The 16883-nt window shown below is 42.2% G+C and overlaps 1 protein-coding gene across 2 annotated transcripts in view; it reads left to right on the forward strand.

Moving 5' to 3' along the window:
- FGFR2 (fibroblast growth factor receptor 2) overlaps nt 1-16883 on the forward strand; it is a 102490-nt gene that overhangs the window by 57018 nt on the left and 28589 nt on the right. For both annotated transcript variants that reach the window (XM_056529743.1, XM_056529744.1), the window contains exon 6: nt 10277-10400. In XM_056529743.1, the coding sequence (XP_056385718.1) occupies nt 10277-10400 (124 nt within the window). The remainder of the gene's footprint in view (nt 1-10276; nt 10401-16883) is intronic.

Below are 16883 nucleotides of genomic sequence, written 5' to 3' on the forward strand. Positions count from 1 at the left end.
AGAAGCTCTTCTCTGAACTCTCTCTAGAGTATCTATATCCTTCTGGAGATACAGCCTCCAGTACTGCGCACAATACTCCATGTGAGGTCTCACCAGTGTTCTGTACAGCGGCATGAGCACTTCTCTCTTTCTACTGCTTATACCTCTCCCTATACATCCAAGCATTCTACTAGCGTTTCCTGCTGCTCTATTACATTGTCTGCCTATCTTTAAGTCTTCTGAATTAATTAGTCCTAAATCCCTCTCCTCAGATACTGAGGTCAGGGCTGCGTCAAATAATCTATATTCTGCCTGAGGGTTTTTACGCCCCAGGTGCATTATCTTGCACTTATCCACATTAGTACCTCCACATTAATCCACTAATCCACATTAGTACCTCCCTGTACTGTAGGGGGCGCTACCAGACAGGAATTCAGTGCATGCACTTTAGGAATACAGGTGTTTTACCAGTGAAGGCCCATTCTTATTGGTCAGTTCTTCCAGCCATTGACATGTTTCACAGATCTGGACTGTCTGTAGCATTGTATGTTGAGTTTGGTTTCAAGTTACAATGGTCCAGAAAAGACCATTGTATGTTGAAACTATTGCATGTTGAGGCCATTGTAAATTGAGGGATTACTGTGTGTGTGTGTGTGTATGTATGTGTGTGTATATATATATACACAGCCCCTTTTCTTGAAGATTGCATGAACAAGTAAATGTGATGAAATTACTGGTCAATGACTTGACTGTTGCGGATTAAATGGTTGCTTTGAGGTAAATTGCAGTCCTATTAAGATATAGTTTTTATTTTCCATAGTCAGAAGAAATACTTTATTGTTTGTGGATAATAAAAGAGCCAGGTGCAGGGCAGTTATCAGACCAACAGAGTCATTAACAAAGGCAATTACACTTAATAGCCGAAGTAGCTTCAGATATGATGTAGTGTTTGGGTGTGTTGGCACTCTGTCTGGCTATAATGGGACAACATGGAGTTGTTTAGAAGGTGCCCGATTTTTGGGGCTTTAAAGGGGCACTACCGTGGAAAACTTTTTTTTTAAAATCAACTGGTGCCAGAAAGTTAAACAGATTTGTAAATCACTTCTATAAAAAAAAAGTCTTAATCCTTCCAGCACTTTTTAGAGGCTGTATCCTAAAGAGAAATCGAAAAAAGAAATGCATTTCTTGCGATGTCCTGACCACAGTGCTCTCTGCTGACCTCTGCTGTCCATTTTAGGAACTGGAGAAAATCCCCATAGCAAACATATGCTTCTCTGGACAGTTCCTAAAATGGACAGCAGAGGTCAGCAGAGAGCACTGTGGTCAGGACATCACAGGAAATGCATTTCTTTTTGGATTTCTCTTTAGTATACAGCCCCTAAAAAGTACTGGAATTATTAAGATTTTTTTAATAGAAGTGATTTACAAATCTGTTTAACTTTCTGGCACCAGTTGATTTAAAAAAAAAAAAAAAAAGGTTTCCACGGTAGTACCCCTTTAAGAAACATTGAACCATAAGACGGGAAGAGACATAAAAAGAGAAAAAAAAACTAACTATATATATTTGTTATGAACAATATTTATTATTGTACAGCCAAGGTGTCCCATGGTGTCCCACTTTGCAGACATCTCTGCGTAGCAGGTGACTGTTCAGAGAACAAAAAACACATAGATGCTGTATACACCACACAGTACATGCTGTTTCTACACAACCGCACTGCCTGTGCTTTATATACTTAGATTTTTCAGCTTTTGATGCAATGGCATACTGCTTTAGTTTTTAGCCAAACAAGTCTGCCTAGTAGTTTGAAACATTTGGTAAATATTTTGTTTTTGCTTCTGGATCCACTAGATAGAAATGGCTCGCGAAGCATGTAAGTTGTAGTCACAATAACAAAAATGGTAACTTCCTATTCACAAGCTGTTCAGATGCCCAGGAAGTGTAGAAGCTGAAAATATATTCATGCTTGTATAATCAGGATGTCCCTTGGACTTAAAATGCCTTCTGTTCTAAATAATGTAGGGCTTTGATCTCTTCTTTGAGTAAGACGTCTTCATGGAAACATAAGAAAATCCTGATTAGCATCAGTAGACTGGATGTATATTTGTTGCTAACAATATGAACAGTAACAGTATTAGCGATACGTGTAATTGGTACATTAGGACCTTACTGTGAAACCTAGAGGAACACAAGATCATACCGCATTAAATTGTTTTGGATGGTAACACAAAATATCCCCTGGCAAAATCATGGAATCGCCACTTTACACAAATCACAGATATGACACAAAACAATGTTTAACAGATGAACCTTCTGACTCCTTTAAAAACATCCATCCAGACATATTAAAGCTTATTATTTTTTTTTAATTGATTGCATATGGAATCCACTTTGTAATTTATATTTTTAAAACAAATACTGTGACAAGTCAAATTATAAGTTTATATGGTATTAAAAAACTCCTTCAAGAATTAAATGAAATAAGGAGCGTGCCAAAAGATGTTGGTTGTTCCCAGTCTACTGTGTGTAAAATTTGGTGCAAGTATAAACAGAATGTAAAGATTTTACATGGAAAACATACAAGTAGACCAAGGAAGACAACATAGAATAAAAAATTCAAGGCGGTGTTTGTGACAGTCCTTTAAGAAATCAACAGATTTAAATGGGATTTACATACCAAATTAAGGTTACAGTGGGTTGATTGGATAAAAGTAATATTCAGTAATGACTGACCAAGCTGCATTGTCCAAGGAGATGACACTACTTTTGTCTGGCGCCATTCTAATGAAACCTATAAAAATGACACCTGAAGAAAACAATTACATTCCCAACTCATTTATGATGGGGGTGGGGGGGGGGGGGGGGTGGTTACATGTCAGATGAATGTCCATGAGATGTTAATTATTGCTTCACCAGTCATTGCACAGATGTACATAGAAAATGTGGACATTTATTTATACCATCAATATGAAGTGATTACACAGAGTGATAATGGGTAGTGAGGAGCGAAGTTACAGCGATTAGTTCAGCTTTCAGGTGCTCCGGTGGGCTGGAAAAGGTGGATACAGTCCTAGAAGACTCTCCAAGGACTGTATCCACCTTTTCCAGCCCACTGGAGCACCTGAAAGCTGAACTAATTTATACAGGCTAAAGTCAGCAACTGCCGAAGTTCGCTCATCTCTATTGGGTACCACAGAGCAAAGTGTGTTAAGGCTTTTTCTGGAGAGGCATATAGCTATTTTTTCCCAAAAACAGTACCACTCCTGTCTGTAGGTTGTGTGTGGTATTACGATTTGGCTACATTTACTTCAATGAAACTGAGCGGCAAAACCACACCCAACCTGGAGACAAATGTGATGCATTTTTTTTCTTTAAAGAAATTAGTTTGTTTTTTTCTGTCTTCATTAGTGAAGTCCATACCTCTGAGAATTTTCTTTTTTTATTAAGGATTCCATGTTTTTTTTTTTTTTTTTACACCTCAGTATTAACTGGTTCCAATTTTTTTTCCCTCTGCTTAAAACATCATGCATTAAGTAAATAATTTCCTTTCCATTTGTATGAGCTACGTTTCATGTAACCAGAATGTTCAGCTATTAAACAAATATTGCTTTGTGTCATCATATCTGTGATTTGTGTATTTATGAAAAAGCTGGATTAGCATCCTCTAAGTGTGGCAATTCCATAACCTTTGCCAGGAATGAAAGATAACTTAAAGGCAAACCAAAACTTAGCGTCATGGCTTTGTGTTGTAAAAAAAAAAATATACATGCTATACTTACCTCCTCTGGTCACCCACAGTTGCCAGCTGATGCACTGGTCCTCTGCTGGTCTCTGCTTCTTCTGAGTTATATGTTATATGTTGCCCTGACTGCACAGGGCCAGCCTACACAGCCAATGGGTGACTAAAGCCAGACATTGCTGTGGCCACTGATTGGCTGAGTGGGCAGGTCCTCTGGAGTCAGGATGGCACAGAATTCGGAAGAAGCAGAGACCAGCAGAGGAATGGGAGCATTGGCACGGCAACTGTGGGGGATGGGTGGAGGTAAGTATAGCATGTATATTATCATTATTATATAACGCGTAGCCTAGGAGCAATTTTTTGTTGGTAGTTATAGACAGTAAAATACCTAGCCTACAGTCAGCCTTTTAGATCCCAAAGGAACGAGCAAAGCTCAGGTATAGAATATGGGTATATACTTGTATCCTACAAGATGTAGAAATGTGGGGGCAAACAAGTGCCAGGCCTGTGTTGTATGGGGTGAGGGGTGGTAAAGTGATTTTTGCTATAGGGGCCAACCTTTTTCATTTTGTTACTCCTTTTGATATTGATAATTTGTCAGTGTAACTAAAATGATATTTAAAAAAAATATGAAAAAATAAATACTTTGCTCTTTACTTGCAAATGCTTAGAATTCTGTACTGTGCTTATACTTCAGCCTATGACACTCTACCCTTTATCCTCTTTATTGCCATTTTTTATTGCTCATTATATGTGTCAGACTGATCCATGTGGTTTCAAAGTGCCCTTCAGGTGCCCAGACAGAGGTATCATTGTTATGTGCAGTAACATACAGTGCTGAGGTGGATGGACCTTAGAAGTCTGTTCAGCACACTGTGCGATACTCAACACTTTGACTCATGCTGTAATTGTGCTCTGTGGGTTGTGTACTGTACGTTTTGCTTTTTTATGTGCTTTTGTCTGTTGGAGTTCATACGTGAGCTCTTAGACGGCTGCGTGTTGGTACTTGCAGTGGTGCCTGTGTGTTTTCACTGCACATTTTTATAGCAATATGTAAGTGCCGAACCCCCCTCCACAGGCTGGTCTCCCTCCCCGTCTGCAGTGTATATGTAAGCACTCCTGGGTGTGCGTTCACCAGCTGGTGTGTGTGTGTTTTCTCCTGTGTAAATTACTATGTTGGACATGCACCTTTTCTTCTAATCTTTGTGTTCTCTGCTCACTTTTACCTGTGTCCTAGTGCTTCAGTATTGTTCCATTTACTACTTCTTGTGTTTGCTTCTCTTCTTTGCTGATGAGGCACAACGCCATTTGTATACCTGGACATAAAAAACAAAGTGAATATTTGTAGACAATGTCCCTTTTATAATAGTATCTGCTGGCTCAAAGGCAGTGCTGGGAGTTGTAGTTTTGCAACAGCTGGAGACACACTGGTTGGGAAACACTGCTCTAAGGTGCTGAAACTTGAAGGATAGCTCATTGCATACTTTATTTTTAGACTGATTTTCTTAAGACAAGGCTAGTACTTGACACACTGTAGATTAGTGTTAAGGTAGAGCAAATATGTATAAAAAAAGCAGGTTTGTTTTTACCACTAGGATTGGAGGACCAGTGCCCCCCCCCCTTGTATTGGATTAAGATGGGGGCAGCACCAACAAACAGGAAAGAGTAGGACCTCATGGACTTAAAGGAGTACTCTGGAATGGAAAAACGTATCCCCTATCCTAAGGATAAGGGATAATTGTCAGATCGCTGGGGTCTGACCGCTGGGAACCCCTGCGATGTTCCGCGCGGTGCCCTGGCTCTCCTTCTAAATGGAGCCTGTCGATCACCACACGAAGCTCAGGCCGACATCCCCCTCCATGCAGCTCTATGGGAGAGCCAGAGATTCCCGAGTGCAGAGCTTTGGCTCTACATAGAGATGCATGTGGTGGGCGTGTAGGTCACCGCTTCTTGCATTGGTTGACACGCCCCATTTAGGAGGAAACCAGGTGCCTCGGACAGGAGATCGTGCGGGGTCCCAGTGGTTGGACTCCCCAGATCTGACACCTATCCCTCATCCTTAGGATAGGGGATATGTTTTTCTATCCCGGAGTACTCCTTTAAGTGACTCAAAAAGCAGAGTTGGATGCTGGGTAGTTTCATCAGATGTCAGCAAACTAAATAATCATTTTGGAGAGGACTCCCAAATCTACGGCAACAAATCCACACCTTCTGGTGCAGATTCATTGCTGTGGCCATGCCTTTGGAAATGCTGCTGATTTTCTTTAATCTAAAGAGGGAATATGTGTACATGGCAAATGTATAGAAGAAAGGAAAATGTATAAAAGAAAAGTAACATCCAGGTATCCTTAACCTAAATTTCAGTGGTCTTTAAACTGCGGACCTCCAGATGTTGCAAAACTACAACTCCAAGCATTCCAGGACAGGCTTTGGTTATCTTTGGTTATATTATTTGACGTCTTCAAGTATGGGTTTGATTACTTTCCTACTGGCTTGAATTTAACCACAGCACTGTATAAACATGAATTAAAAAAGAACGAAATTCCACTTCATTTTATCAGCTTTATACTTTTTTTTCCTCCAGAACATTGAAAAATATATCTACGGTAGTTTGGCAAATTTGGTGGCCCGGTACGGGAGGTGTAACCCCATACTCCTGCTGCCCTGTCAGGCAGCCTCCCTACAGTGTCCCCTGGGCCCCTTGCATCTGCCCCCCCCCCCCCCTGTAAATATATTTCTAATGTATAATACCATGTAATGTGTTCAGAAAACGTTGTCACTATAGGACTGTTTACCATGTGATTTGTCATGTGATTGTTACCCAGGAGGTACCAGTGACCAGGTGATCCCAGAGGGGACCTATGTGCTCCCTGCTAGTCTCTCCCATATAGGCCCTGGGTGGAGCTAGCTCTCCCTCTTTCCTAATAAGTCTTTGCTGAGGTCAAATCGTGTCCTAGAGAGTGTCCAGAGCCATTGGAGGCTTCAAATCATGTCTGCAGCCATGAGCTACAAGTAGGCTACAGTCTCAGTATTGTCAGTCATCAGTCAAGTCAGTCACAGTCATCATTTGTCAAGTCAGCATGGCCTGCATTAAATTGACCATATCTACTACAAGTCCCAGCAAGCCCTTAAGGTCTCTGAGTCACTGTTCACCTCCTTGGGCCCTGGCTGAACTGTATAGACTTTACCATCTGTCTACCCTCAGTAAAGCTACCATTATCCGTAATCCGTCATTATTGCCCCCGTGCCTAGCCCAGGAGCTATCTGTATACCTTTGGGTGGTATTGAGGATAAACCACGCCCTGGCGTCACGAATACAAGGGGTTAATGCCATCTGCCCCTAGGGTATCTCCATCTGCCCTTTGAATCACACCCTCTACCACACAAACATGTTTTTTTTTTTTTTTTTTTTTTTTTATACGATCCCAACAATCTTTGTGCGGTTTGTGCCCACCTACACCATGCCTTATGTGGATACTTGATCCTTGATCACAGGACACAGCATTTCTTTGTCGGCCCCTCCCAAAAACTAAACTTGCTTCGACTCAGGACAGGTTTAGCATTAACAGAATTCTGTTCCCACATCTGCTGGCCCCGATAAGTCGTTCCCGCCACAGCCCTTTCTACACAGGTTGATGAAGGTAAATAAAAGGCTGAACAAACAGTTTAATCACTGGGAATTGCCTGAGTACACAGCGCTGATTGTAGCTGAGATGACTGCCCTGGAATGAAGGGCGAGCGTCCTGGAATTTAGCAGACCAGGGGTATGCATCACCGTTTTATATGGCCTTGAACCCACAGACATGCCTTCTGGCACCTAGTTGAAAGCTACTCATGTGTGTGCATCTAGGCCTCCTCTGCTCTAGAGTCAGGATTAAAGGATCACTAGTGATTGACAGTGAATGACTTTAACGTGTTTAATGGGAAGCCTGAAGCTGGGATGAGGGCATGTAGAGCCCCATCCTACCAGGGTGATTCTGTTTCTTCATTTTACATGCCTGAACGACACAGGTGGATCTTTCCTAAATGACCCATTAGCTGGAGATTAGCAAAGAAACTCTGGAATGCAATTTTAACATGGAATATTACTGACGCTCTGTTGAAGATTTAATCTTCTAACCACTATTACCCTTATGGTAATCTGCTTTATTACTGCCCAAATTCCTTATTGTTCAGTCAGCTATAGCAACAAGGAGAACTTTCTAGTAATCTGTCCACGAGTACTATACCAGTTGACCAAATGGTTTGCTATAACGTTCTATGCTGTTTAGATTTACTAGTATAGTAGTCCATGTGAACATCAAATATGCCAGTGTATGTCCTGCTGGTGTCCATACATCCCTTGCTTTATATTGGACAGCTGTAATGTTTTTTAAATAGTAAGAACTAACACCATTGTTTGTTATCTTTGCATTATTCTCTGCATAGTTTATTCTTTATCAGACACTCTCTGCTCAGTTTAGGGAATAGCCAAATGTTTACCGAATATGAATGCATCATTTTGGTCTAATCTAAGATGAGCTCTTGGAATACAGAAAGCTGCCGTATTTCATGGGCCCTTTTTCTTAGGCTAGGTTCCCCCTACAACTGAGCTCCGCTAAAGAGTGCTCCATCACTCCACCCATTTAAAGGAATGGGATTTGAGCAGAGGAAAAATACTGCATGTCCTACTTTTTTCTCTGCTCAACTCCTCTATTATGCCGGACACCCAACAGAATCCATTAAGGTGAGTGGGATCCGTCGGGACCCAGCGTTGTCCATTGAGCACAAGGTTTGTTTGGATTCCTTGTTTGTCGATGAACGGGACTGAGCCGTGTGAATGAGCCCTTAAAGAGATACAATTTAAGTAGAACTGTTGAATATTCTATAGAGGTTATGGCTCCATGATGCTGAATAAAAGGGATCATTTTCAGTTTAAAGTTTATTCCATTATAATTCTATGATAAAAAAAATCTCTGAATCAAAACACTATGTTTGGCGATTAATTAGATTGTCGGTTTGATCTTCGGAAAATTGTAATGTGTTCCCGGCCTTTTGTTTGTCGACACTCACTTGGTATGGCCCTAAATTTCATCATCCGTTCCATCCAATAAGAATATGAGGGGAAATTTATTAAGACCAGTGTTTAACACGAGTATGTTAATTTAAAGTCAGCAGGAGTAAGATTTGCCAAATATATTGGGAGGTGCAAGCCTCATAATAACTTTGGGAGTCCATGTGCCAGACCAGAGGTGTAGCTTGTAGCTTCTGGGCCCCTATGCAAAATCTGCCACAGGGCCCCATATGCCAATTATATTGCTGATCTCTAATGGGGCAGATGTGCTTTGGGGCCCCTTAGCCACCAGGGCCCCGGTGCGACTGCTACCTCTGCAGCTACGCCCCTGTGCCAGACAATGAAAACTTCTCCAGCTATGAGCCAGAGTAGATTTCTGGTATAAGTCGTACCTATTTATGGAGTAAATTAAGTTAAATACACTGGCTGTGGAGGCCTTGTGCTTTCCCACTAAGCCCTGCCCAAAAAATGTGGCAGCATTGTTGTGCAAAAAACAAATTGCACAAAAATTGGTGACTTTAGTATACAAGGAATTGACATACAACAATAATAAATTGTATTACTAAGTTATAGGCACACGTTGTATTAAATCTAAAAAGGTAATGCATATGAATAATAAATCCTAGCATTAAGTGTGGCTAAATAGACAATATCTCCAATACAGTAATATGTGTGAATGCTCTTTCTTACAAATCCTAGAAAAAAGAAAAATTGGGTCAAAGGGTGGGATGAACTGCTCTAATAAAAATCTTTACTTTAAAAATGTTACACACATTGAAGCAGTTTGTTTTGGGGGGTGAATCACTCATAAAACCTAAGACGTTCTGTACATAAAACCTTAGGCGTTAGGAAAGTCTTGGGATTCCTTCATAAAAGTGACATGCAGAAGCCATTGCATAGTCTGGATTCCCCCGATCAGAGGTGTCCCTCATCACCCTAAAATGATTTCACAATATGAGCTGCTGACAGAGCAGAGGTCCATGCTGAATAGGACTTTGTATACTCTGAAAGGAGGCTTGTTATTCCATTAAAATAAAGCGATACCTGTTCTCCCTTCCCCCACTCCATGCCATCCCCAGCCCTGCTCCCCTCCTCTGCATTCCTCTGTCTCTCAGCTCTCTGCAATTCTTTCTTGATAGATAGAAGTTCCCCGGTCTGTAATTACATTTAGGAACCAGTAATGGGCACCAGATTTTTTTTTGTATAGTTTTGCATTGTATAGAGAACAACTGTGCTGTCTCTGTATCAATGATGATTATAGTCTGAGTATCAGAAGACTTGTGAATACAGATGTAGCAGAGCTTGACGCTTTGTGGTTGCATGCTCAGTGCATAGTGATAATTCTCATTGTAGTAGATGTGGCTGTATTTCTGTTCTCTTAGTTGCTTAAATATTATTTTATTTTTTTTACTTAGGTTTTATGACAATTATATTGGAGTAGTATGTGGGTGTGAGGAGACTGTTGTCCTTAAAAATGTTTTATAATCTCCATCTGTCTCCTCAGATGCGTAACCAGCACTGGAGTCTGATCATGGAAAGCGTTGTGCCGTCGGACAAGGGCATATACACGTGTATTGTAGAAAATGAATACGGGTCAATCAATCATACATATAGCCTTGATGTCATAGGTAAGTACCAGGCATCTCAAAATTCAGGATTAAGTTATATATTCTTAGTGGTTTGCACTGTTGCCTTGCAGCGTTGGGGTCCTAAATTCAAATCCCACCAAGGACAACATCTGCAAGGAGTTTGTATGTTCTGCAAGGAGTTTGTATGTTCTCCCTGTGTTTGTGTGAATTTCCTCCTACACTCCAAAACATACTGATAGGAGGATTTAGATTGTGAGCGCCAGGGACCCCTTTGAGTATACGGTGCTGCGAAATCTGTGTGAACCATCTAAATAAAGTAATATTGTTATTAATATTTCTGGGGCATGCATTATTATTTATAGAATGATTAATCTCTCCTGAACACACTCGGACTGTTTTTATTATCTGGACTTGTTCATTTGTGTCAGTGTTTCGAGTGGTGTACATGTTTTCATGTTTCTTCTTTTTCATCGAAGTAGTGCAGTTATTTTTTTTTTCTGGAAATGTATGAAATGGAAGGCGCCATATATTTATATACTGGAGGCTTTTGGACCTGAGGCATTGCAGTAAAGGGCGGCAGAAACATGCAAAGCCTTGGAATAAATGTTTCAGCAAGTATGAATGGTATGTGTGAACGCTTCCTTCACACATACCAGTCAGTGCAAAGCACAACTAGCATAGTTATTTTAGCCTTTAAAAAAACATTAACAAAATTCAAATTATTTTTCTTGTTTCTTCATTGTGGTGGACCTTTTATTGATAAGTTACACCAGGCCCCATGATGGTCAACACAAAGCAACAGTGTAGCACTAATTCTACATGTACCATTCATTACCTTTCTTGTCACACTGTTTCCCCCAATGTCAGTGGTTTCCAAACTGTAGACCTCCAGCTGTTGCAAAACTAGTTTTGCAACATCTGGATGTCCCCAGTTTAGACAACTGCCCTATGTGATCCTTCTTAATGCAGCAATTTGGGTAGCAGATTACTGTTCCCATATACTGTAATTCCCTTTTAAATATGGCTTGTGACCTTTTCTGCTCCAAATGAGAAAAAAAATGTGCCAATTTTTAATGTATCCTAACGTGTTAGACTAGATGAACCACAGCCTAAATAAACAATGTGCTGTCCATTCCCTGAGTAATATAAAACTTGCTCCTGAGAACACCTGGGGTTTAAAAAAAATAAAAAATGTAACAAACATTGCTCTTCTTCGTTGACTTGTTTTTCTAATTTCATACAACCCCTGAAGCTGGTGCACTTATTTAAAATAAAATATTGTCACTCCAATAGGCAGATATATGTACTCTAGTCTCAAAATTGGGTCTGTATTCCTTTAGGGCAGTGGTTCTTAACCAGAGGTTCGGTGAGTCAGTCCCGGGGGTTCGGCGGGGAAGGTCGCAACAGAACAGGCAAACCAAGCAATTGCTTGGGGCCCCGAGCAGAGCCGGTGTTTTCCCGTCCTGTAGCAACGGGGCAATTCCCCCCCATCACTATTAACTCCCTGCGGCCCCGCGTTAAGTTTAAAAACGCAGGCCGCTGGGACATAGCGCACGCCGGGACGTCACTGACTGACTGAATGCTGGGAGTTGTAGTTTTGCAACATCTGGAGGTCCGCAGGTTGAAGACCACTGGCCTACATAATGTGGGGGAACACTGTCTGCCTAATGTGGGGGAACACTGCCTGCCTCATGTGGGGGAACACTGCCTGCCTCATGTGGGGGAACACTGCCTGCCTCATGTGGTGGAACACTGCCTGCCTCATGTGGGGGAACACTGCCTGCCTCATGTGGTGGAACACTGCCTGCCTCATGTGGGGGAACACTGCCTGCCTCATGTGGGGGAACACTGCCTGCCTCATGTGGGGGAACACTGCCTGCCTCATGTGGGGGAACACTGCCTGCCTCATGTGGGGGAACACTGCCTTCCTCATGTGGGGGAACACTGCCTGCCTCATGTGGGGGAACACTGCCTTCCTCATGTGGGGGAACACTGCCTGCCTCATGTGGGGGAACACTGCCTGCCTCATGTGGGGGAACACTGCCTGCCTCATGTGGGGGAACACTGCCTGCCTCATGTGGGGGAACACTGCCTGCCTCATGTGGGGGAACACTGCCTGCCTAATGTGGGGGAACACTGCCTGCCTAATGTGGGGGAACACTGCCTGCCTAATGTGAAGGAACACTGCCTGCCTAATGTGGGGGAACACTGCCTGCCTAATGTGAAGGAACACTGCCTGCCTAATGTGAAGGAACACTGCCTGCCTAGTGTGGGGGGAACACTGCCATTGTTGCGAAAATGACATGAGAGTGGCACTTGCAAAGGTAAAGCCGTGCATTTCTGAACTGGTCTCTGAAAGACAAAAGCAGAAGTCACACTGATTTGCAGTAAATATTCATTATGTTTTTGTGTGCAAATCATGTTTTCATGGTTTTGTTCTTTGTTCTTAATGGTTTTGTTCATTTTGTAGAAATATATACTTAAATATATACCTCCTATGTTTTGAATTTGAAACAATCATATTTTAATTTTCCAATTAAGAGGGGTTCGGTGAATGCGCATATGAATCTGGTGGGGTTCAGTACCTCCAACAAGGTTAAGAACCACTGCGTTAGGGTTTGTTCACACAAAAAAACAACTGTCTAGTAGTAGTTGTTGCCCCTTAATTCAAACACATCTTGTTAAAGGGGTACTCCGCCCCTAGACATTTTATCCCCTATCCAAAGGATAGGGGATAAGATGTCAGATCGCCGGGGTCCTGCTGCTGGGGACCCCGGGGATCGCTGCTGCAGCACCCCGCTATCATTACTGCACAGAGCGAGTTCGCTCTGCACGTAATGACGGGCAATACAGGGGCTGGAGCATCGTTATGTCACGGCTCCGCCCCTCGTGACGTCACGGCCCGCCCCCGTCAATACAAGTCTATGGGAGGGGGCGTGGCGGTCGTCACGCCCCCTGCCATAGACTTGCATTAAGGGGACGGGCCATGATGTCATGAGGGGTGGAGCCATGACATCACGCTGTGCCGGCCCCTGTATCGCCCGTCATTACGCACAGAGCGAACTCGCTCTGTGCAGTAATGATGTCGGGGTGCCGCAGCGGCGATCCCCAAGGTCCCAAGCAGCGGGACCGCGGCGATCTAACATCTTATCCCCTATCCTTTGGATAGGGGATAAGATGCCAGGGGCGGAGTACCCCTTTAAGATTAGAAAGTTTCTATGGGCAACGCAGACAATTTTATAGTTTTCAATTATCTCCCCTGCTTTATTTTTTAGTTCACTTACATTTCATCATTTGTTCCGTGCAAAATTATCTCTGAAATCCAACGGCATGTGAATCGGGTATTCGCTCAGTCTCTGATTTATGACGCAAAAATACAATACACATCGGATTATAATCCTTTATGTGAACGCAGCCTTAGAATAGAGCCAAGTGGTTATGTCAGGATGCTTCGCTACCCGTTTATTCTATGACTTCCCAAATGTTAAACCTGACACTCTATCACAGAGGGCGGCCAGGAGCCGAGGAGGAAAATTCCAAATAAGTCTCCAGGAATAGGTTCTCCTTCCTGCCAAACTGGGCCCAGTAGTGCCATAGCTTACACAGTAAATTAGTAAAATTCAGCCGTGCTCTCTAACTTACACAAAGGGCTGCTTTGTATGTGGCTCGATGGGCTTTTGGCATGCGTATAAACCCTTTCAAGGTAAAGAAATAGCCCTGCTTTCATGAAAATTATAAGTTCGAATCCAGCACGCTTAATGTCTTATGCAATCTTTGGCTTTCTTGCTGTTGTCAGACTACACCTTCCATCATCTGCCTCCTACCTGCCAACATATTGCTTGCAGTGCCGTAATAGACTAGATCTGCCTTTTCCACTTCAGAGTAATAACTTTTTCAACTTTCCTCCCCCATCCCGGGTTATGGACCCATCAAGGATTCTGTTTTTGTACAACAATATTCTGCAATGAACTCTACCTCTCACCTCCATCTGAACCTGTATGCTAGAATCTGTTTTTATTGTACTGTGATACGGACCATGTATTTTTTTTGACTACCATGGTGGAAGATGTAGGTCAAACCAGTCAGCATAATAATGCATGTTATGATTTCCCGCAGAGGAATGATAATGGATAGGCCAGGTGTATGGCTGGGGTACTCCTGCCAACATGGGGCTTATATTAAACCTCTCCTGCATTTCATGCAGACAATAAATGACAGGATACAAAATAAAGGCTTGATAGTCTTAATGATGGCAGGAAGTGGAGAGTGCAATGCTCTGTAGATTTATGTAGGCTGAAGAGGTGCGAATCTGCAGGACCATATTTAGAGATTGTTGATGACAAGATTACTAGATGTTCATTCTGTGCGTGTCGTCCTGCCTTGACTTGCCTGGTCGGCAGGTGGGGGAGAAGTTGTTGACATACATCAAGAAGGGTTAGGTGAGCTGGAAGCTGAGACATGACTGTGCAGAGCTCTACAAGCTGGAGGCATCTTTAAGATTGTGACTAGTGCCTCATGTGAAATGGGAAGGGGGTGCCAAGAAAGTACCCAGTGTACAAGTGGTAGTAGTTTGTGGTTATGGATAGTAAGGCAATTTGGAATTTATTTGTTATTCTTATTGTCTCATCCATTTTGAGTTCTGGCAAAAGAAAAAGTTTATAGGGGAATAAATCACGGCTGGCATTTCATGTTGGTGCAGTTGAGCAAGATGTGCCAAATTTGGTACATCTTTCATTGCCCATGCACCACAACTTAAAATCTACACTAGCTAGGAGCTGGAGTAGAATTCTACGATAATTTACTCCACTTTCTGTTAAAGTGTCAAGTTGATACTTGAGGAAATTAATGTTAAACTTTGTAGTATAGTGCTTGCCAGGATGACTCTAGGTTCTGGAGTACATATTGCAGGATCTTAAATGACGTAGTTCATAGGTGCTCTGTAAGGACATAAAGGTTCTGATGACCAGGCCGGCTTCTGGCCCTGTTGTTGGTGCTGTCCCAGCTTGGCCTAGGGAGGCTTCCCTTGCTGGCCCCATTGCCGATGTGCTTCTAGGGCAAAGGAAATGAAATCCTGCTGCTGAGCTCTGAAACCCAAAGCTCGGCAAGTGAAGGAAAAGCAAGAAAGTAAGACTTGTAATAACACCGTGGCTGCTCCCACAGGAGGTAAAGAGAGGGTTGTGGGGGAGCTGTAAGGTTCCAATTATGCAGGGATCATGTGCAGAAACCAGCCTTTTTAACAAAGTCAACTTCCCACAAAATCTTTGAAGGAGAAATGAAAAGGAGCATAGTTTCCAAGCCAGACTGCATTAAGCACGGCTTTCCAGCACTCACCGGCAGAGAGGAATTTGGTGGAGCAAGCACACTTGAAACCTGTTTGTGAAGGAACGGATAAGGGCACTCCAAGGATGTTGTGCATTGATATAGAAAATCCACTGCACATGGTTATAGCAAATTATTTCTAAAACTGAACCCTCTCTTGCCATAGGGGGGTTAGACATGTAACAAAGAACATTATGTCCTTTGTTTCTAAGGACACTTCAGTCCTGAAGTCATCACGCTAAAAGATTTTAATGTCCTTGTTAATTTTATTCTCGCACGCAAAAACAGTGGGGAAAATTTCTTAGCAAGATTATTACTTTGACAGAATTATTTTTTATTTTTTTTATTTTTTTATTTTTTGAAGAAACTAGACTACCAGGAGTTATTTAAAGGGAACTGATCAGATTCAAACAAAATGTAGTCCTATTTGCAGGTATCATTTTAAAGAGTAGGAGGAGCTGAGAAGAATGATATATAGTTTTATTGGAAAAGTCCTGGATAACCCCTGCTCATTCTCATTCTCACGTAGTCATGTAGGAGGTCATGCTAATTGATTGACACCCATCTTTGTATAAGTGTGCCTATAGAGACCTGTCAATTACTGACTAGGACCACCCCCTTGACTACGTATCCAAAAATGAGAAGAGATTTTCATGAATAAATCATAAATTACCCTGGTACCCTTAAGGGTCTATTTACACATACCGCATCCGCTGCGGATTTGAAGCATGAAAATCTGCAGAAAACTTGCATCGGACCTACTTCCAGCATCAAATCAGCACATTAAAGTCTCCTACAACTGCGAATTTGAACCCACATATTTTTACTTCCACTGGCTGTGTTAATGAACTTTTTAAAAATAAAAGCCCATCCCATTGCGAAAATCTGCAGTAAAACTCGCATGAATGCGAGAAATACGCGGATACTAGTAAAATACACTGCAGAAAATATACCATTTGATTATAATGGTCCTGCACATGTAGAACAATGAATGAAGCACTCGCCGGGTCTGTTGAGCAAATATCTTCAAGCTTTAGGGTCTATTCACACGTACAGTATTCTGCACAGATTTGATGCGCAAGATTTCAAGCTGTGTTCAGTTTACATTGAAATCTGCAGCACACTGTACGTGTGAATAGACCATTAATGTAGAAAATCAGCGGGATACATCTTGTGCGGGGGAGCGGACAGGAGCGGTGGCGT

This window comes from Hyla sarda, chromosome 7, assembly GCF_029499605.1.
Source record: "Hyla sarda isolate aHylSar1 chromosome 7, aHylSar1.hap1, whole genome shotgun sequence".
NCBI lineage: Eukaryota > Metazoa > Chordata > Amphibia > Anura > Hylidae > Hyla > Hyla sarda.